General features: G+C 38.7%; 1 protein-coding gene across 1 annotated transcript in view; it reads left to right on the plus strand.

Annotated features, from left to right (window-relative positions):
• Positions 1-22,434, plus strand: part of DYRK1A (dual specificity tyrosine phosphorylation regulated kinase 1A) — an 85,049-nt gene that overhangs the window by 26,793 nt on the left and 35,822 nt on the right. Inside the window, exon 2 of the mRNA XM_048934028.1 lies at positions 3,497-3,575. Coding sequence (XP_048789985.1) covers positions 3,566-3,575 — 10 coding nt within the window. The 5' untranslated portion in view covers positions 3,497-3,565. The remainder of the gene's footprint in view (positions 1-3,496; positions 3,576-22,434) is intronic.

Here is a 22,434-nt window from a genome sequence, read left to right on the forward strand (position 1 = left end):
TGCTCAGTGTGAAGAAAGAAAATTGCAGGGATACCTCGTCATTTCAAGGGGGTTTATAAATGTGATGGAAATCAACTTTTACATGGGCAAATAGTGATAGAACAAGCGGGAATGGTTTTAAACTAAAGGAGGAAAGATACAGATCAGATGTTGGGGGAAAGTTTTTTCACTGGGGGAGTGGTGAGGTGCTGGAACAGGGAGTTTATGCATGCTTCAACCCTGGAGGTGTTTAAGGCCAGGCTGGATGGAGCCCTGGGGAGCCTGGTCTAGTACATGGTCTAGCAGTTGTCAACCCTGCCTGTGGCAGGGGGGGTTGGAACTTGATGGTCCTTGGAGCCATTCTATGATTCTGTGAAACTGGCCTTATACTGAAATGAACGAACAAGAGGAGGTCCTTGTTGTATTTGAACTACAAGGTGGGAAAAACAAAATGGTGATGTTTTCAGTCTTTGCAAAATCTGCTGGATAAACATTCTGTAAAATTAGTGTCCATAGGTACTGCAGTTTAAAAGCAAAGAGAATCTTGGCTGGAGAGTTTCAAGTATGGGAATATGGCTCTGTAAACTTAAAATACCCATGTAGGCTGCTCATATCTAGCACTCTAGGACATCTATTGTTTGTTTGTCTAAATCTAGTGAGTATTTAGGATTAAGTGGAGACAAGATTGTTCTTCTTCCTCTCTGCTTGTTTTTGAATGCAAGTGACTGTCTCTACTGAATTTAGCAGGACAAGGGGAAATAGTTTTAAGTTGAGGAAGGGAAGATCTAGTTTGGATGTCAGGGAGAAGTTCTTTACTGTGAGGGTGGTGAGGTGCTGGCACAGGCTGCCCAGAGAGGTTGTGGATGCCACATCCCTGGAGGTGTTCAAGGCCAGGTTGGATGGGGCCCTGGGCAGCCTGGTCTGGTATTAAATGTGGGGGTTGGTGGCCCTGCCTGTGGCAGGGGGGCTTGGGCTTCATGATTTTTGAGATCCCTTCCAACTAAGGCCATTCTGTGAATTTAGCTGGACTGAGTTTAGTGCAAGAGACTTCTGTGTCTGTTTATATGGTATTTTGGTTTAGCATAAATAGCAGATTGGGTGTTATTTATTTATTTAGTCCAAACAGAAGTCACTTAGGCATGTCAGCACCTAGTTTGTAGAATCTTGTGTAGCCTTAAGTCGTTGGTGTTTAAGGCTTGCCTGGGCCACGCTGAGTGAAAAGGAATTGTCTTGGGCTGTGCACATGCAGTAGATTGCTCCAAACATAATGCTTCCTATTTATTTGCATGGAAACAAAAGCTGATACAAAGATCACAATAACACTGTTTTATAGAGCAAATTCTCAACTTTTTTTTTTTTTTTTTTTTTTTTTTTTTTTTCCCCTGCAAGTGTTGAAGAATATCAGTGGGTACAATCTTTTCCACATGGAGAAATTCTGAGACACACCATTATTTCATATGCGCTTCCATGTTAGACACCATTGTGTCGGACTTGACCTGCTGCCATCTTTCACACAGCAACAAAATGTAATAGAATATTTTTGGTTCAAGCTCTACTGCCACACCACTGACATTGGCCTCTGACGTCATGGGTCAAAATGATAAAGCAGGAGGCATTATTTTTGGAGCCACTCTCATAAAATATATAATGCAATGAATGTATATAGAGTAACAAAGCTCATTTTAATCTTTTTTATTAAAACATATGAAAAAGAGAGCCACAGTACCGTAAAACCTGTGGGATATGTGACCTTGTATTTGTGAAACTAGCCTGGTTCAGTGGCAGTGATTGCAATTCATAGTGAGTTCTCAAGATGTTCAGTAGAGACTTTTGATGAAATTTTACTCTTCCTGTGCTTCATCCTTGAAGATAGTTGTTCACAAGCGTACATACTGCTAAAAGCAATGACATGAATAAGGTGTGATAGTGAATCAAGGGATATTTCTCTCTGGTAGGAGAGGGCTTACAGAAGTCTGGTAAAGAGACATGATGAAATTTTGAATTGCAGCTCTACATTCCATTTGAAATTCACAAGTAATGTATTTACATTGACTGAAAATGCAGTTGCAAGTAAAATGTTGATTAGTTTTTGGCAAGTTTGGAACCTATTCTCCAATTTCTGTATCAAAACTGAAAGCACAACTGCATATTTTCGCAGGCCAATGTATCAAAGTACCTAAACTTATTTGCCATCTTGAGCTGGCACCGCACTGTGTCTTGAGCCCTGGTTTTGGCCCAGATGGGATTCACAATGCACCAGTGTTTGTTGGTGCTGAGGGAACAGGCTGGGAATTGCTGCCATGATGGCACAGGGTAGGGCGTGAGGCTGCACTGTGAGCTGGACCTGGCACATGTGGCTCATGGGTTTGGATATTCCTGCCTTAGACAGTACTCATTGGCCTTGCCAAGGTCACAGCTACTGTGGTTGGCAGTGACATTTGGTATGTCTGTGGAATGTCACTTTTGAAAGACTAAGGTGTTGATTTATGATGGAGGATGGTAAGTTTTTTGTTTGCCTCTTTCTGCTGCTTGGAGAAATGAAGCAAAAAAATCACCTACTCGCCAAATAATAGTGCAACCACTGCAACTGTGCTGTCTCACCACCACCTCTTTTAGCTTGTATTGCAATTCTGTGGTGTGGTGGTAGAACAGGTAGCTGGGCCTATGATAGGTGCAGTACTTACACAGTTCTGGTTGATCAAGAAATAAATATGAACTGCAACATTTTTTACTTGCCTATCTGAGTGCATTTTAGGCTGGAAGCACTTTAGTGAAGTTACATATATCAGGTGTTTAGAAATAATCTAGACTCGATCTGATTGAGTAGTTTGCTAAAATCCTCTGTTATTAGCAAAAATTTTTGATATTTGCTTAGGTTCTACATGATGATGATTTTGTATTTCAAAATGTGAAAAGCAAATAATTCAGAACTGCTTTGACTAGGGGTTGTTTATATGGTGGTTTTATTGTTCTCTTTTTCCATTACATAATCTCCATGATTCTTTTGATGGGGTTATAAAAACCTTTTATATCTCCTTGTTCTGTAGAAAGTTATAATTTTATTGTTCTGAGCATTGTTAATGGCATTTAAGGTGAACCTAAATGAATGCCATATGAGATCTGAGGAGAAAATAGAGTTCTATGTGTAGATTTGTGTGCATTTACATTTTGTTAGCCTGTTGGCTTGGTAAAATCCCACTGAATTTGTATAAACCTTGTTCTGGGTTTTAGTTTGGGAGATTTGAGAACTTTTTTGATGACCTTGATTTTCAGAAATGTTGAATGACAAGTTGGAAGTTTAAGTCAATCCTTGAAGTTCTGTCAGAAGGACTTGATAACGTTCACCTCTGCTTTTAATGTTGGAGAACTTCATTTTCTGTTGGAACCTCCTAGGCTTACATCTGTGGCTCCACCTGAGACTTAGGGCTGAACTAAACATGCAAATCCAGTGGAATAGGGACATTTATTGAGATATCTTGGTTTTATTTACAATTTTTTTTTTCCCTTATTTTTGCAGTGTTGTTTCCTGCTGGACTCCCCATGTCCCCACAACCCCACAGGATGATATGAGACTTGAAAGAAGACGATGCATACAGGTGAGCTTATTTTCAAGAGCTTTCATAAGGGAAAATCTTGGATGTTCTTGATCAATTTTTTGTTTCCATTCCTTTCTCTACAACTCCAAAATTGTCATTGCAAACTTAGTAGAATATTTAAGAACCTGCAGAATTTTTAAAATATGTTTCTTTGCCCTATTAGACTTCTTGCAACTGGCCAAGAAAGAAAGTGGTTTCTGTGAATGGAAATATTGTGTTCAAAGTTTTATGAAACAAGGGTTTGCTCTTAAGAATATTGACTACATGTACTGGTTTTAGTCTTTTCTTGCTCGCTATTACCCCATTTTAATGATTCCTGGTTACCAACAGATGCATGTCACCTGATTAGTGATGTACTATTTCAATCTTCTGTTAGCTTTATTGTACAGAAATGTTATGGATCCATCTGAAAAAAGATCGTACCAAACAAAAAACTTGGAGTTCATTGTGCCTAATCACATCCTTCTGTTCAGCTACTATAAAATTTCTTAAGAAACACGGATAAAATCTTTAAACATCTTCAACTCATTAGACATTCTTAGAATTTACGTTTTAGGAAGTTCTTGCATTTTTTTTCCAAACAAAATACCTTAAGTCCCCAGTGTACTTGTTGAGTAAATGGCTTATTTTTAGTGGTAGTATTTTGTTTGCTGTTCTGATGTGAAAAATCATGATAAGCAGAAGTAGAATGAAAGTTAGGTTTCACAAGAGAATTGGTGCAGTTTATACCCACGTACCCTTATTTAAGTCACAGAACTACGCATTGCTTATATTTGGAGGCCTGTGACAAATCTTTCATTTGCTGGCTCTGCTTTAAAACCTATGAATCCTTGAGGCTGGGAAAGGAGCTGGATACATTTACGTATGCGTGCAGATCATCTCTTGATTGACAGTTTTCAGTCGCATCAGCTGTTCATGCTTAAACAGCTTTACGGGGTATATTTACATGGAGTATGTTGGATTAAGGCCAAGATGCTGTAAGTGGATATTTCATTATGTGAAAACTAAGCATTTGTTCATTTCAGTTGAACGTGTGTAAGTTGTATGTTGATGGCTCAAGTAAAACTGGGCCTAAAAAATTACAAAGTGCAGTACGGCAAAGAAGAAGAGGAAGGAAAAATATTCTAAAGAGTTGATACTTCATTTATTCTAAATACGTGCATGTATATAAAGAGGAATAGTATTTAAAATCTTAAAATTGAATCTTCATGTCCTTTAAAATTTGTGGAGCACTGTCAAGTAGACAGTCATAGCAACTGATTTGTTTCTAGGTCATTTGCTTATTGCTGTGTAGATAAAAATGTAGCCCAACTTAAAATTGAGACATTGCTTTGAAAGTTTAAAAGCATTCATGTCACAACTGAATGGAAATATGACAGCACAAAATAGTAACTTAAGTACCTGGTACTGTTTTAGAGAATTAAGTTAGGTATTTTTATATGTACACTTTCAGTGTTGGCCATGATTTCTGATGATAGTGAGCTTGTAGAATTACAATCTTGAAGAATGGGAATATATACAGGATTTTTAAATACAATGTTTTAATTAGTAACCGTATCTTTTAAAGCTCATACTCTTTGTTTAGAAGTCTCATGATAAATGCAGAATAAAAAACAGTAGTATCTTACCAAAACTTTTGGACTTCTGGTAAGTCACTGAAATTGGATGAGTAAGATTTGTTTGCAATTTTCTGTCTATTGGGAGAGCCAATATTTGTATGCTGAGGTTCTGAGAATAAATGTGATTTGCATGCCTTAAAATGAGAAAAATGTGCTGTAATTATTCTTTAATACAGTAACAGCAGGAGTCATGTGACTCTGCTGATACCAGTCTCAAGTTCAAAGTAGCTGGTGAGAGCTCAGGCCAGAAATTGAAAGGTTTTGTGGTTACTGAGGATGATTCCTTTTACTTTCTTAATGCAACTTGGCTTCCGAGAGTGACTGATCTGGGGTTTCATAGATGCTTGATAATTTCTAAGCTACCTTTGGCTAAAGAATGGGAGCCTGTATAGGGTGAAAAACAAAAACAAATCTTTGGTTCATTGTGTATCACTTTATCTTTCTGTGAAGTGATGTGAAATTTGGGATTGTGTTTGTGTAGTTACAAGAGGGATTGATCTTGTTTGGAAGTGTGTGTTTTGCAATTGATTGCTACATCTTGTCCTGCACCTGCTAAGCTGAGTAGGACACTGTGGTTGTTTTTACTGTTGTTGCTGTTGTTGCTCCCCTCTCTTTTTGGGGGTGGGTTGAGGTGGAGGATGATTGGATTTAAAACAAGTAACATTCTGGCTTGGGCTTTGTTTTTTTCTTGTTGGTTGTGATGTGGCAATATGTAAGTAGGAATAATTAACTGTCTGATCCTTAAGTTTCTGAAGAGCCTTTTTCTTGACCTTTGCAAGAAGACTCACATTTCAGTTGAGTGCGTACGGGACCAGTGTAGATCTACTGAACTAGAAGTAAGTGTTCAGAAGGATCCTGCCCTTCGTCCTTCATGCCACATGCTGAGTAACTGGTAGCAGTTAGTGTTGGGGAAATATTGTTCTTGAAAGTAGAAGGGAAAGAAAAATAGTTCTGAGAACCAAGCAAGTGATCAAAAATGTGAAAATGCTATATTCGAGTTTGAAAAAAACATTGGGAATGATCACATTGTTCTTCACAAAAATATTGTTCATGTTTGGAAAAGGAAAAAAGCCCATTGGTGTACTACTCAATAACAGTAGTACTGGAACAGTGTAAATAGTAAGTACGTATATTGTTGCTTTTTTTCCCCCCCGTTGCATTGCTTATTAAGCTGTAAGAAATGCAGACTAAGGACTTTTGGGAAGTTTTTAGGTTGGGTTGAGTCTTGCAAGTAATTGGGTGTTAGTTTTACGTAAGAGTGGAATGAAAAGAGTTGGGCGTTGTCTCATATTCATAATATTCTTACTACAGATTTTGTTGAATTTATAGCTATTTTAAAGAATACTTTGTGTGACTAGAAAGACAAATGAGTAAAACAAAAAACAAAATCACAAAAAGTACCCCCAAACCCTGTTGCTGTACAGTGAAAAGAAAGCCAGGTCCGCTGTCACTGCTCTGCATTTTGAAGTTCACCTGTTTTACATTACCTCAGAGACACTTTGGTAGATCTACTATAGTTTGTTCAGAGCTATTTGAATATTTACCAGGAAATTCCAGAAACTTACTAGGGCATCACCTTTTTATCACCTACTTGTATTTTGCTAAATTTTGTAGAAATAATGGATGCATTATCTGTGCTTCCACATAGGTAACTGCATACCTGGAGTCTCTTTTGTGAGATGTGGTATTGGCGTAAAACCAGAACTGGATTAAAAAGGGGCAAATGCTTGGCCCATGATATAATTCTATACTGAAGTGCAGTATGAGCTGGTTCTGTGCTTCCATTCCAGTTGGACTGATTCTGTCAGTAGTTTTGTCACATGTTTAACTGTATCCTTACAGGGATTTTTTCTTGGCTGTTCAGGTCTTGACTGTGCAGATTTTCTTTTCATCCTTCAAAAGGAAGATGCCAAGAAAATAATGTAAGAGACAGGGATGCTTATTAGCAGTATTAGTTTTAAATACAGATAGTGCTTTGCATGAATTGGAATGCTTTTAGGGTTAACCACTATTTTTACATAGGTAACTCCCCCAGCAGGAGTTGTCTGTGCTGTCTTTCTGGCTGTGTTTTCTGCCAGCAATTGTGAGAAAGCAGTCAGAGGTGAGCTGAACAGTACTGCTTACTGAAAAGCAACCAGCTATCATACGGAAAGTGGAAGTTCTGCTTTTCACAGGTGGAGTCATTGACCTCAATGAATGATAACCTTGAAGTCAAGAGACTAGATTAATGCTCCACTTTCTCTACCTGAGATGAGAAATGTGAAAACATAGACAGCTAAAGTTAGACTCCTGCATCCATATTTAAAAAGAAGTTGCCTATTTAAAAAATAAGTAAGTTTTTCCCCTCCTCCAAAAGTACTTAGTACCTGTGATGTTAAAGATTTAGTCTTTCAGCTTCACTCCCTGCTGGAGAGGAAAGAAATTATAAAAAAAAGTCTGTTTACCTGTTTCTGGGTTTTGTCATGGAAGTTTGGCCTCCTAGAGAATGCTACTTGACTTGTTGAGGAGTAGACCAAAACATCTAAAATAGGAAATCATTAGAGGCCTCGGTTTTTATTTAATTTGCTTCTTCCTAAGAGAGAACAGCTTTGATAAGTTTCAATTCCTCCAGGAAGTTGTGTTAGTAGTTGCACAGTTTTCCATCTCTGGAACTTGAATGTGCACTTTGTAGCAGAATTAATTGAAATGCTTTGTTGGGCAGAAGGTTAGGTGTGGTGTTGATGTGAATGTGTCGTAGGGCCGTGGAGGTCTTGGATGGCAGCAGCCAGCAGTAGCTGACTTCCTTAGGGCTGCAGGGAGAGGGAGGCATGCAGAATTCCAGCTGCTGTGGCTGACCCTCCCTGTCCTGTCTTGGTGGAGCTGAGATGGCAGCTTGGTGGGCCATCAGGAGATAGGAGAGTCAGGGTAAGTCTGCACTTCCAAAAGCATAACACTTTTGTGCATAATGCTTCAAATAAAAGTCTGTTGTTTCAATATATTAGAAAATAATTCTCATTTTGTATCCTGATTTGTGGTGAACTTTTTGAAAAACAAAACAAAAAAAACAACAGCTAAACAACAAAGCACCTTTTTTTGAGATAGTACTTATAACTTAATTTTTTTTCTTGAACACTGTTTTTCTAATGAGTAGTTGAGCTTCTGCAGCAATATCGCGAGGCTGAAGCTTGTTTCTGTTAGCTATTTCTAGTAGCAAAGACTCATTTAGACTTGAGCAAATATTTGATTTTGAACAAATGTTCAGATTAAGAAACATGATCTTAACCATTATAAAAATTGTTACACATTTAAGAAGTGTTAACCTTTTTCTGGAATTTTTGATTAGCCCACTGGGAATGTCCAAGTGAATACTATGAATTTAAAGTCTTTCTAGGGCCCTTAAAGACATCAAATGGGCAGCTGGAGTGAAAAGGCACCTGCGGTGTTGGAGTGTTCAGTGTGTGAATGAAAAGCAGAAGTTCTCATGGGTAACACAGTAATGGGATGGCTAGGACTGCATTTAGTGCTGTAAATATTCACTGAGCATTGTGTATCATATTGGCTTTCTTGCTCAGGTGTGAGCATTTGTGTCCTGCACTTGGTGCTGTATAACAGACAGAGCTTTTCTGTCATGTTTTATATGCTTGGAGTAGCAAGCTTCTGTCATGGAGGGATGCTGTGCATGGCTTGGGTGACTTGTGAGTGACATCAGGAGTGGTGCGCAGGCTCTGAGGTGATGTGTAGCCTTTTGCAGAAATAGCAGCAGTTTCTTTACAGAGGAAGCTTCTTTCCTTGAACTCTGCACAGGACAATGCTTGTTCAGGAGCTTGCCCTTTACAGCTTTCTAGGAATCATGACTGAAGTCTTGTGTTCTTAACTACATCCTTGGGTTGAAACCTTTCATTGGTGCCTGGACGCAGCAGTGGGTTTATTTGGGTTTGCAGTCTGTGGAGACAGAATACCCTCAGTTCATCAGTTTCAACTAGCTGTAGCACTAGACAAGCCTGAATAGTAACTTAAATGTGCACTTCTTCTGCATCCTATTTTATAAATTATGCACTTGGTTGTCCTCTTTCTCTATCTCAGAATAGTTATGTTCTTTTTGGGGGTTAGGTTTGAAGGCAGAGTGAAAGAGGCCCTAGGGTGGCTCTCTTAAGAGCCCATCCTTAGTAGTACTTGATAGTTATTTAATAGGGATTCTGTTGATGCTACTTCATTAAGTAGGATACAAGAACTATGTAAACACTGGTCACAAGTCTTCCTGAAATTGGACATTGTAATGTCTTAAAAAAAAAACTATTATTTCTCTGTTACTACTCAGTCTTCTGCTTCCTATTCAGTTCATCTCTTGATATATGGTTATTTGTACATTTATATTCACTGTTATTTCAGGGAGTGGTGACCACACACATTCTGACAGTGTGATGCATAACTGTTATGTCAAGCTGGTATAATTTCAGCTTGGGAACCAAAATAGGGTACTCTAAGTCTTGATTATGGAAGTTTTTGTCTAGGTGTGCATAGGGGAATAGGTATTCCTTTCACCAGATTTTAGGATGATGTCTATGTCTTAACATGTGTTGCAGTAAGCCCCCAAATATGAACAACAAACATGAAATTAACTATCTATGCTTGTCAACATGGATGATTCTGTAAGACAACTTAAGGACATACCAGATATTTTATGTCACTAGATGCAATTCAAATGTAAGTGAAGTAGTCTAGTTAAAACTTTCTGTACGAGGGAAAATAATAAAACTTGGAAAATAGCTTGAATCTGAGAATGTTTTTATTCTCACATTTTCATCTTGACGCTCTTATTTTTTTTATGTATTTGTTGATAAACTGTTACAAATAATGATTAAATAAGAAAGCAAGAAACAACCATTTGTTTTTACAAATGGTGGTGAGATATGAAATGTGTTGGTTTAACTACCTTTGCCAGTTATCGTGGCAATGGAGTTAGTGGATAATTTGCAGCACAGTATATTGATCAGCTGTAGTGAAATTCTGTGGCCTTGTTTCTGATGTCCAGTGCTCATTGATACTTGCATTTAATTTCCATTGACATTTTTGTGAGTTAAGTACCTAAATATCTCTGAAGATCCAGATTTCTTTTTGTAGTGCAGTCAGGGACAGTTCTCTACCATATTTGTTATAAAGATAGAATAGGTGACAGCAGCTCTTTTTCAGACATGGAAGACAGACTTGCTCTTGATTTCTACCTTGCCTGTCCCTAGCCATGACAGTTTATCAGTGCCTGTGTTAGTTCTTCCATTTTCTTTTTTTTTTTTTTTTTTTTTTTTAATCCCCCCATCTTCCTGTCTTTAAAACTTTACTTGTAGTTCAAATAGCTACTAAGGGATCTCTGCAGGTTGTTAAAACATTTTTCTGTATTCTTATGTTAGAAATATAGCAAATCTTAAAGCAGAAAAAAAAATTATAAATGGAATTACATTTCATTGGCTTCTGAATCTGTCGTAGTTTGGTACACAATCCAGTGCTATCACCTTGTCTTACAGAATACTTTCTAACATCTTAGAACTTCTGTACTTGTGTATCTTGCCTATATGAGGTCAATACCTTGCACTTGTTTACACTACCTCCTGAGTATAAGGAGGATCAAGGTATGTGCCTTCTAGGAATTACTGTAGAAGGGTCAGGTTTACAAAGATGGATGAAGTTGATTTAATTCTTACCTGGTTTGTGGACGAAAACAATGTTTTATTTGGTTATGCAGGTAGTAAAGCGTTTGTGTAGAGAAGAAGCATTATAACACTGTTATTATCGTCCTCAGTTCATTGCTTTTTCACCATTCCAGTGGAATAAATAACCATTTCTGATGATACTCTTAGATCTCCCTACAGGCAGCAGCAATTACAGAAGTACAATAAGTGGGCTGAATACAAACGTATTTTGATGGATTATGCTCTTCTGAATGCTAGCTCAGTGTAGGTAGATCCATTCATCTTTGCAAGGGACACTGAACATATCTAGATGGTGTGAATTGACACAGCAAGTTTTCATTTTCTAAAAGTATAAATGCTTTAATCTGTCTTATATTAGCACAAGTTTTGACTATCTACTAATGTTTTAGAAATGATCAGATTTCTTTAAATGGATGAAATGTGAGAATGGTAAGAGAAGATCTTCACAAATCTATGGAATATTTGCTTACATATATTACATCAGTGCTCTTAATAAGCAAAACTAGGTAAGCATACTTGCTATCCTCTAGCAAAGAGGGTTGTGCTACCTTGGAATGCAAAGCTAAGTTTGCCATTTGAAATATTTCACTTAGTAAAGTTTATCACAACACCTGTGGAAAAGCAACTGATCTCCATCATACTTTCATTTATAATTTTATTTTAGGTGATGTTTCTTATTTTTATCTTAAGTTGCTTTTTTAAAGTGAGCAATATGATAACTCCTTCAAGATTATAAAAAAAAAGCATTACTTCTGTAATTTATTTACTCTTGTTTCTTGAAAGTAAGTTATACATTTCTAAACTTTCCTGTTGTAAACTTAAGTAATTGTTATACAGTGCTGAGTAATTCTTGGAGTCTTATCTGAGTAAAATGATATTTCTGTACCATATAGATTGTTTACTCTCAGAAAATGTTGTACAAAATCTAGTCTTTCTTTTAAGCTGAATGTTCACATCTCTGAAGTTTTCTCTAAGATGTAGTTGTTAAAAATTGCCACGTTTAGATGTCAACAGAGAACTCTGATTCTGCTGTTAAGATGATTCTGGCAAATAACTGAAAAGGTACAAGGTAGTCTTAGGTAGTCGAGTTGACTAGTTTGTGAAGTATGCACGTAGTGTAAATGTATATATTCTGTGCTTGACGATCCTCATTATCTACTAATTGTTCTTGCCCTTTGATCTCACTATGCAGTTGTTTGATAAGAGCATTAGCTTCCTTTGAAGCAAGAGCCCTGCAAAGAATCAGATTGATTTGGCCAAAGTCTTCAAGCAAACAGGGTAGTTTTAAATGATAGCTTCTGACATGTCTTCCTTCCTCCATTGCACCCTGATGTGTGTTTTTTTTTTTTTATAAGTTAAACATTCTTAACTTATATAAACATACTTACATAAAAAACATTCACACTTGAACCTTTTCTGAATTTTCTTTTTTTTTTTTTTTTTTTTTCCCCCTGCCATTTTCACTATTTGGAACAAGATTTTCTCAGAACAGCAAGTCACAGTATCTGTAAAGTACGCCAAAAGAGGTGCAAGAGCAGATGTAGTCAGAAGAGATTTGAGAATAACATTTTACAGACAAAAATGCCCACTTCTGTGTTAGTAAATTGAATGTTCCCCGTCACTGAAGCTGATCACATGGAACAGCACACATCTGTGTGAGTTAACCATCCCAGCCTGTAAAACTGGGTGGCTGCCTGAAAGCTGCATATTGGGATTAGTTCCTGGAACACGGTGACTACTGCATGTTCCCAAGAGCTTCTGGGCAAGAGTGCTTATTGGAATGGATTCTACATGTGCAGAGCTTAGTCCTGTTCTTGGGCACCTTCCTTGACCCAACTGAATGCACCAGTAGAGATGTACACAGCTGTTAGTTCTGTGTATGAAACTATGAACTCCACTATTATCTTCTAGTTCTTAAAGAAGGACTGGTAGAATTCCCTTTCCCTTTGGACTTCCTGTCTTGGAAGGATATTTCTTCGTCAAAACAAAAAAATGTTGTTGTTCTACGTTTTGCTATGTATATATAGAATGTATATAAACATATATATGAATATAACCTGTTTTCTTTTGTTTTGTTTTTTGTTTTGTTTCTTTTTTGACCTGGAGGTGCAGAAATACTCCTTTGCTTCATTCTCAGTTACAAAGCCCAAGAGAATTTTGTGTTGCTTTCCTGCAGGGTTTCTATTTTTTTATTTTATTTTATTTTTTATTATTGTGTTGTATTTGTTTTTCTCCATCTTCTGATAACTTTTATCTGCAAAGTTATTCTGTGGCTTAGGCTGAGTTTATGAACTTTATGGGTCTTCATGACTTTTCTTCTGAAAAAAAAAGAAGAGGTTTCCCTCAGGAAAAGAAGCTATTTCACACTCAAATCAATTGGTGGATTCTGCAACTTTAGTTCAGAATGCTGTGTTCAGCTTTGTACTGCAACAAATACATTGGTAGCAAAAGGCTCCAGGCAGCAACTGTTTGTATCTTGAGAAAGGCAAAAATTAGTTGTTGTGTTTTTTTGTTTGTTTTTTTTTTCTTCTTCTTCTTTATGTCTGGAGGCATGTGGAGCTCCAGGGGAAGGCAAGTAGTGAAACTTCATTCTTTCTTGGGAGAAATCCAGACGCTATCGGCTGCCATCCAACTGCAAAAATTCTGACACTCTGTTCAGAAAAAATGCCACCAAAATGTAGCTAGCTGAATATTCCACTTTTTCAATAGAAGGCAGTTTCCTTAAATAGAATTTGGGAGCTAACTTTGTCTACAGCAAAGATTTGGGTTAAAAATTCTGCCAGATCTACAGTGACGTCTATATAATTGAAGTCTTTCACTCCAGCGCCAGGTAATTGAGCTCAAGTCCATATTAAGAAAGCTCAGGACTAATTGGTTTCCTGTAACTGTGCAATCGATAGCCTGTATAGCTTTAATAAAAACAAACAAACAAACTTATTTCTTCAGAAAGGGTAGAGGACAGAATACAATTCTTGCTTTGCTTGTGATTTACATTCTGGTTATGTTTTAAGAGTTTTTTAATACGGTTTTGTTTTACTTTGAATCACGTTTCCCCCCCCCCCAAAGATTTACTGGCAATATATTTTAGCCATCAAAAATCCACCTTATCCTTGATAACAGATTACCAATAGCTTTGTCTTTCCAAGAAGCTGCAGTAAGCCATTAGGAAGATGGTTAATCTCCCTCTTATCTAAAGCTTTTGATCAATTTAGAGAAAAGTGAATCGGTGTCTTATAATCAAGTCTGTGTAGCAGGCTACTTAGACAAAGGGATTGGGTTTCTATTCAAGATTAGATTCATGATCACTTATCTAATGAATCAGCTGCATTTTCATCGAATGTTGGGTAATTAGACAGGTATTGCACCCCTTGAATTAATGGGACCTCTCACAGACCTTTCTTTCCTTATCAAAGTCCATTCAGAATTATAAACTATCTGCAAGAGTTGATCAGTTCTTCAAGAAGAAGAAACGCCGTGGAGAATCATTGGAAGCATGGACATATATGCATATATTTGTATTCCTATTTAAGAGCTTTTCAAAAGCTTTGTACAACTATGCATCTTTGATAACCAAATGATAAAGCTCCATACTATTTGAGTAGGAATTTTGGTCAGCGTTGAGAATGTCTAAAATTCTATTGCATCTGTGAAGATATGTTTGCTTGGTTTCTTAAAAATGACAGTAGCTCTTTTGTCCTCGATAAAGAAAGATAAAAGAATGTCCAGTGAGAGCTAAGTGAATAGGTGGGGGTGGCTTTATTTGGTCTAAGATTTATTGCTCTATTTATCTATCTGTAATGTTTCTCCACAGTAGTATTTAATATGAAAGTTTGCTTGCTTTCTTAATTGGCATCCAGTAGCCCAGACGCATTGGCTTATTTTATTATTATTTATACATGTCAAAGTTAGATATTTGAGCATTTTTCCTTTATGCCATCACTACAAGCTCATTTACATTTTTTGACCGTGGATTTCAGTAAATAAAAAAATTTTAGCTTCTTTTAGGAGCTAAAGTTCTTTTCTGTTCTCTCCTCAAAGACGATATTGGAAACTTTGTAATCTGAAGATAAAAATTGCTACATAGAGTAGAAAAAGCTGCAGGAGCCTATGGGGTCACATTCTTGTGTGGAGTGGTTCATCCCATGACAGGAACACGTGCTGACTCCTTTTGGACGATGAGCACAGTCTAGGTCAATCTTTCAATCTTTCGTTCAAGAGGATGACTTTGGGACGTGCTTATGTAGGTAGCCAGTTTAGGTTGTATTGTTCTTTGTCTGTTCTGCAGTTGTGCAGCCCACAGTGAAATAATTACATCTAAGGAATGTTGTCTCTGTTCTAAGTCCTTCTAATACTGTCCACCCATCATCAGTCTCTGCCAAGCTCTACTTTTGTAGCATGAAGTTTAACTGTTGCTGACATCTTGAAACACAGGATTATTGGCTGTTCAGTTCAACCAGTACAGTCCCAGTCTGAAGAGTACAATGTTCCTTCTCTCAAATGATGGCAGAGGAAGTTTTGCCACTTCTGTCCACTCTCTTTAGTTCCTAGACATTTTGTATAAGCAATCTCTGCTTATTCTTTTGTGGTGGAGAGGAAGAGAGAAAAAGGGCAACTTCTCTGTGATGTCTTCTGTTTGTACAAAATAGGAGTTCGTGCAGTTGTTAATAACTGTAGTGTTTTGCAAAGTTTTATAGAAGTTTTCAAAAGCCTGACTGAGACTCACTGACATTTTGAAACAGTTTTGTCTGGCTATTATACCGTGAACAACACCGTACTGCTTTCAACCCAGATGCTTTGGCAAATACCAGCTTCCTGTATTGCTGCTGCTTGGCATAATGGTTGATGCTACAAAGCAGCAGCAGGTGGTTTGGATTTTTTTCTGCTCATTTTGCACCAACTTCTTCTTCTTCTTTTTTTTTTTTTTTGCAGTGGCAATATTGCTGTGTTGTTTTTCTTTCTTTTTTTCTGCTCAGGATTTTAAACTCTTTGCATGCACTTGGCAGAAGTTTTGCTCAGTGGCAGTGTGCTGGTTGGGAATACTAAGTTACCTAACTCACATTTTCCTTTGAAGATGTCTTCTAGATGACAGATACTAGGTTTTAATTATATTTTCCGCCAAAAAATTAATCATTGTAGTAACAGAAAGTCGTATTACTTTGAAGATTGTTTTATAACTTGATTTCTGCTCCTGCTGTCAGTAACATTCCTTCTGCACCCCTTTCCAAGCATCTCAGATCTTGTGAAGCCCCATCTGGAATACTGTGTCCAGGCCTGGGGCTCCCAGCATAAGAAGGATGTGGAGCTCTTGGAACAGGTCCAGAAGAGGGCCACTAAGATGATCAGAAAGCTGGAGCACCTCTTCTATGAAGAAAGGGTGAGGGAACTTGTTTAGCTCAGAGAGGAGAAGGCTCCAGAGAGACCTCTTTGTGGCCTGCCAGTACTTGAAGGGAGCATATAAACAGGAGGGGTACATCTGTTTATGAGCATGGATAGTGATAGGACAAGGGGGAATGGTTTTGAACCAAGACAGAGGAGGTTTAGGTTAGATATTAGGAGGGAGTTTTTCACACAGAGGGTGGTGACACACTAGAGCAGGCTGCCCAAGGAGGCTGTGGATGCCCCATCCCTGGAAGCATTCAAGGCCAGGCTGGATGTGGCTCTGGGCAGCCTGGTCTGGTGGTTGGCGGCCCTGCACATAGCAGGGGGGGGTGAAACTACATGATCTTTTCAACCCAGGCCATTCTATGATCTTTCCCACAAAAGATTAATGTAACCATCAGTCTGAGCCTGCTTTTTCAGTTATGAGAAGATGGACACTTCAAACTGCTTCCCTCTTACCTGAACATCTACTTGTTGAAGGAGCTGTTAAGACGCACATCTCCAAGAGCATGTTTGCCAAGGTCCTCACGTATGGTAGCTGCCTGCCATCCAAGGAGCTGAATGTTTTGTCAGCAAACGGTTATATATGCCGGTTCATTCCGTAAAGCATGGTATGCATAGCTGAAGAGATAATGTGCCTTACTGCAGTACTTCTTGGATTAGAAAGTTTCCTGTTAGAAAGGAATTAGGAAGATAGTGGTTTATTTTGTTTTGCTTGGTTTTGTTTTTATTTTAAGTAGCAGATCTTGTTGTTTCTAAATCAGTTATAATTGTTTCATTCTCTTTTAGAGAATGACATTGAAACTTCAATTGATCTTTTTTTTTTTTTTTTTTTTTTTTTTACCTGCAATGCCTAGACTCCAGGTGAAATGATATGTTTGGAGATCATGGCTTTCTGCATTACAGTACAGTTATCTGCTGCCTGTAAATGTAATGTTCAGTATGTACTCATGAAATGGAAGAGTACTGTGATCAGACCACTGACACAGTTGTGTTTGAAACTCTGTGAGGATTAAAAGCCTGCCGGGGTCAGAGCTCTGTTAGCATTTATGCTACAAATTGAACTTCTGATGATTTTTCCACAGAACATAGCCATTAACTGAACCCTGAAGAACTGCTTGTCTGTTTAGAGTTTAGTGTTTACGTACTGTTAACAATTTTACATAATCCCCTTTCCTTAAAACACTCAAGACTCATTCCTTAGGTGAAATGTTTTTCTTCCTCTGCAACTCTGTGGAAGCAAAAAAAACCAAAACAAAACAACCACAAAAACACACCATAAAAACCAAACGCAAAATGTTGTCTAACCTCTCAGTCAGATTTTCTTAGGTGTAGCTTAGATGTCCTTCAGGGAATGGTGGAATGACTTTTTAAATTTATTTTTATTTGCAACCATTTTTGCGCTCCCTTAAAGAAGAGGTCTTTTCTGGTGGCCAAAGTTTGCTTGTACTTTGCTATCTTTTTGTTTCTTCCCATATTGATGCTGCCAGTGCATCTGGTGGGCTGTTCTCTTACCTTGTTCTGAGAACTGGCATGTAAAACCATTCAGAGAGCAACAGAAAGAAAAGCTGAAGTGCTACGGCTTAAGCAGGGCAACAGGAACAGAATGTCTTTGGTTTATGTATCTTCCATAATATCCCTAGAGGAGAAAGGTAGGGGAAGGAGGAGCCATGTCATAGTAAGCATGATCACTATCCTCTGGTTAGAGATTTTGAAGATTTATAGATATATTTAGATGAAAATGTAGACAAAATTTAAACTTTTATCAGTTTGCACAGCTTTGGTGTTTGGGTAGTGTTGTTGTCAATGGTGTGAAAAAGGGAAACATTTAACTTTTTTTTTTTTCTTTTTTTATAACTGTGCACTGCTTAGTTTATACTAGATCATAGAATCATAGAATGGCTTGGGTTGGAAGGGACCTCGAGGACCATGAATCTCCAACTCCCCTGCCACATGCAGGGCCACCAACCTCCCCATTTAATACTAGACCAGGCTGCCCAGGGCCCCATCCAACCTGGCTTTGACCACCTCCCGGGACGGGGCATCCACAGCCTCTCTGGGCAGCCTGTGCAGCACCTCACCACTCTCATAGTGAAGAACTTCCCCCGATATACAACTTAAATCTTCCCTCCCTCAACTTAAAACCATTTCCCCTTGTCCTGCAGATATCTACCCTTTCAAAGAGTTGGCTCTCCTCCTGTTTATAGGATCAGTAAAGTCTCTAAAGAAAAAGCGAATTATGCTTGAATAATATTTTTCTTAGACTATAGTATTATCCTAAAGGAAGAGGAATAGAGGTTTGATAATTCTTTTTTTTTTTTTCTTTTTTTTTTTTTTCTTTCCAAACTTATGCTGGTTGGGAACAATGAATTTTCAGCAAGCCCCAAACACTTCAGGGTTGTGTTCTTGTTTGGATTAATGAAACTTGGCATCATTGTCTTTTGGTGGTTGCTAGCTGCAAGCATGTATTCAACCATACTATTTTTTTTTTCCCTCTTTGAAAGCTACTACTTCAAAATGAGGCAAATCAAAAGAAGTAATTACTTAAAAGTGTGTATACCAAATACAGAAGTTACAAAGGCAGGAAATTAGTCTTTAAAATAAGCATTTTGGAATTGTGAGCTCCCACTGCACTTATGAAAACTGAAGTTTTATTTCTGATTTTAGTTGTATTTTAGATGTATTTTAGTTGTATTTTTCTGTAACCAGCTAGATACGGAAGCATTAGAGTTTTTTACTGGGAAATGATTTAAAATCTGAATCTAGGTTGTCAAGAAGTATGGACAGACTTGAGACATGTATTGTAAAATGCCAATCTCAGAATATCATTTATCAAGTTATTGAAAACACAGCAGAAAAATGATTTCATTACAATTCCGTAACTTTTAAATATTTTATAAAAGAAAGTAGCGCTGGTGCTTCCAGTCCACTCTAGAGTAAGTTAAAAAAACATATATATATATTATTTTTATAAACTGTGGATTAATATGGACTGCATGCTTATGAATTTTTAAGTATTCATTTTTTAGAAAAAATACCAGAATTTCTGTTACTATGACATGATGTGAAAATAGTATGCCATCTCCAAAAGCAAAATAACTGCTTTGTTAGTGGCCAGAACTGGACTTAAACTTCTGTTTGGGTGAAATAACTATTTTAAAATGATAGAGGAAATCAGCCGTGATCCAGGGTACTTACAACAGTAGATTCCCCTTAATCAAACTGTATTTATTCATTTTTTTTCTTCAAATTGTCACTTAGTTTTCTATTGTTGTATATTAAGTCTGCAAAGTACTTTTGTTTGGCATAATTAATTATGTCAGTGCATTGACCAAATCCTGCAAGTGGTAGAAGGGGTCATAGCATAAATTCTGAAAATAGATGCTTGCCTATGTGCCAAATCATTTAAAGTAAAACTGACTGTAAAAATTAAATGTTTTTGCCTGTATCAAATGAAACCTGCTCATTAAATATGATTATTTAACTGTGCTGTAGGGGTAGGAAGATTTTTCTTTTTATTTATTTATTTATTTATTTATTTTGGTAAAAGATTATTTTGCATCATTTGGTGGTACTGTATTTATTCAAACTACAAAAGTATTTTCAGATCCTCCCCCTCTCTCCCGAAAGCTGTTTTCTTTGGTCAGGTATTGAATAATTTATATCATGTGAGACTATTGCACATGATGTATTCATCTCTTGTTTAGCTCTTACATTAATGGTTTGGCATGCTAGCTGTACATTGATATGGTAGATGCTTTCCATTTTTTCTGTACCAACTGTTTAAATATATCTTGTGTCTCAGTAACTACAAATGGGAAATGACTTGAATTATTCTATTTCCCTTGATGGTTTTTGTGAGTAGGAAAAGATTCTTTTTTTTTAATATATATGTGTTTGTGCTGTAGATTTAATGAGGGGTTTAAAAATTATTCACATAGTTACGCTAACTTTCCATTGTGCTCAGCTGGAAAAGCGCTCTGAATCTAAAATGTGAAGTTTAGACATTGGGCTTCATGTTAGCTATAGGCATTGTTTAGGTACAGCATTTTTGTGTTTTCTACCTCATGCACAGTTCTACAGCTTGCTGTGTTGCCGTGCAGCAGGTAATTTATGTTCGGTCTTCAGTTTTGGACTCTCAACTGAAGATTGTAAGTAATGTTATTTGTCGTCTTTTTGGAGGTGGGAAAAAAAGACACGGCACAAATACAGGGAACTCTTACTTAACTGCTGATAAAAGTATTACTTGGAGAGGGCAGTTGAGCAGACTAGCAGGATTAGTGCTGCGAGGTATTGGCCCAGGATGGATTGCTTGGAAAATCTTGTAAGCCGATGGTCAGATAACGCTCTTCTGCTTGCTGCTGCTGTGCAGTACAGGGTGTGCTGCTAGATGGGCATAAATCAAAAAGCACAAATTTAGTTTAAAAAGCTCCAACAAGATGCAGAACAGATTGAATTGATTTTTTGCATCTGTCGGTGGGGCTGGTGCACATACTAAGGCAATTTTATATATTTTGGTCATATAAGGAAATAGTAATTTTCCTACTGATAACGTGTTTGAAAAGAATTAAATTTTTGGGCTGAGGGAGCCAACAGAATTGTCAGGCTCAGTCTCTGGAATCTATGTTTTCAACACTTAAAAAAAAAAAAAAAAAATGTAGATTCTGTGGTTAATAGCTGCCAAATTTTGCACGTCTGAGCGACTGACAAAGAAATAGGGAGCCCTCCGCCCTTCGGTGGTGCCCTGGGTTGGTGGCTGGGCGGAATGGTGTCACTGTCCTTGGGTGGCTTTGAGAGAGGCTGGTGTGTGTAGCAGGCGGCAGAGCCGGGCTGTGCAGTTGCCTTCCCCCTCCGAGGCGGTGACCGCAGGATACGTGGGTCGGTCATTGCGCTGGACGCCTCATTTTGAGCGCGCTGAGCGGTGGCACTTCTCTGACTGCATCTATCTGTGTGCGTGTGTGCGGAAAGCCAGCTGAGGGGTGCTGGTGGTCAGGGCGTGTGGTGGTTGGTCTGTGTGTATCTGCTGCTGTATGCAGACGCAGAACTGCAGGTATTCTCTCAGACTTCTCACAATTGTCTCTCTTATTCTCTTAGTTTTTGTAACTGGGGGAAGAAATGGGCTTGTTCTCCTTGTGACACACATTTCCTACGTGCAGTCTTAACCTGGTGGTTCTGTTTAGTCAAATGAGCTGCAACTCATTTATTTAAGATCCGTCAGCGGGGTGAACAGTTAAAGGAGATTCTGTCTTTAGTCTTTTTCCTCCTAAAACGCAAACAGAAAGGAAGCAGCCCGCGCCAGCCGACGCAGCTTATCAGCCTTATCATTGTATCAGGGGATCTGACTGCACACCGAAAGGGAACTTCCCCCCTCTATTCCAGGTGTCACAGTGAAAAGTCCCCTGAAGCCTTTTTTAAGAGGGAATCTCGCACTCGGGAGCTCCCGAGCGCTGCCTGCGTGACCCCCCCGACCCCCCCGGCCATGAGAGGCGCCCCCAGGCCGGGCCGCCGTGACGCCGCAAGTTCGAATCCCGCCCGCAGCGCTGAGCCCTAATCCCCGCGTATCGTGACTGCGCGGCCCTGCCCTTGCTGCGGGGTTGAAATGTAGAACATGCCTGTAATCCCCGCTAGACGCAGCAAATTTCGCTTTAAACTTGAAAGTGTTAACAGCAACTTGAAAATGTGACAAAGCTCAATTTCGTGGCTTGTTTATTGCTTGTTTTCGGATTGGACAATAGCCGGCAGCTCTGCCCTGGCAACTGCGGGATGCGATTTGCATAGCCCCGCCTGATTGGCCAGCATGCCGGCCGCCTTTTCCAATCAGCTGGCGGCGCCGCCGTGGTAGGCTATGCTAATTGCCCGCTGTTGCTGGGGTTCCGGCGGTTTCTGCGCGCCGCTCTCTGCATTGTGCAACGGGCGGGAGCGGGGCTGAGGGCGGGAACGGGGCGTTCAGCGCTGTGTGTGTGTCCGTGTGTCCCGGTGTGCACCTGTGCGTGGGCACGTGCTGTGCAGTGGGCATGTACCAGCGCCGGCTAATGGAAAATAAATCTTCACCGCGAGTGCTGTGCGGATGGAAGAGTGCCGTCACTGCGCGTCCCCACTTCTTTCTCTCTCTTTCTCCCTCTTCAGTTAAAGCGCCTGACATCGCGATAGCCGCGTCTGTGCAGGCAGCTGGCTCGG

Source organism: Lagopus muta, chromosome 1 (assembly GCF_023343835.1).
Source record: "Lagopus muta isolate bLagMut1 chromosome 1, bLagMut1 primary, whole genome shotgun sequence".
Lineage (NCBI taxonomy): Eukaryota > Metazoa > Chordata > Aves > Galliformes > Phasianidae > Lagopus > Lagopus muta.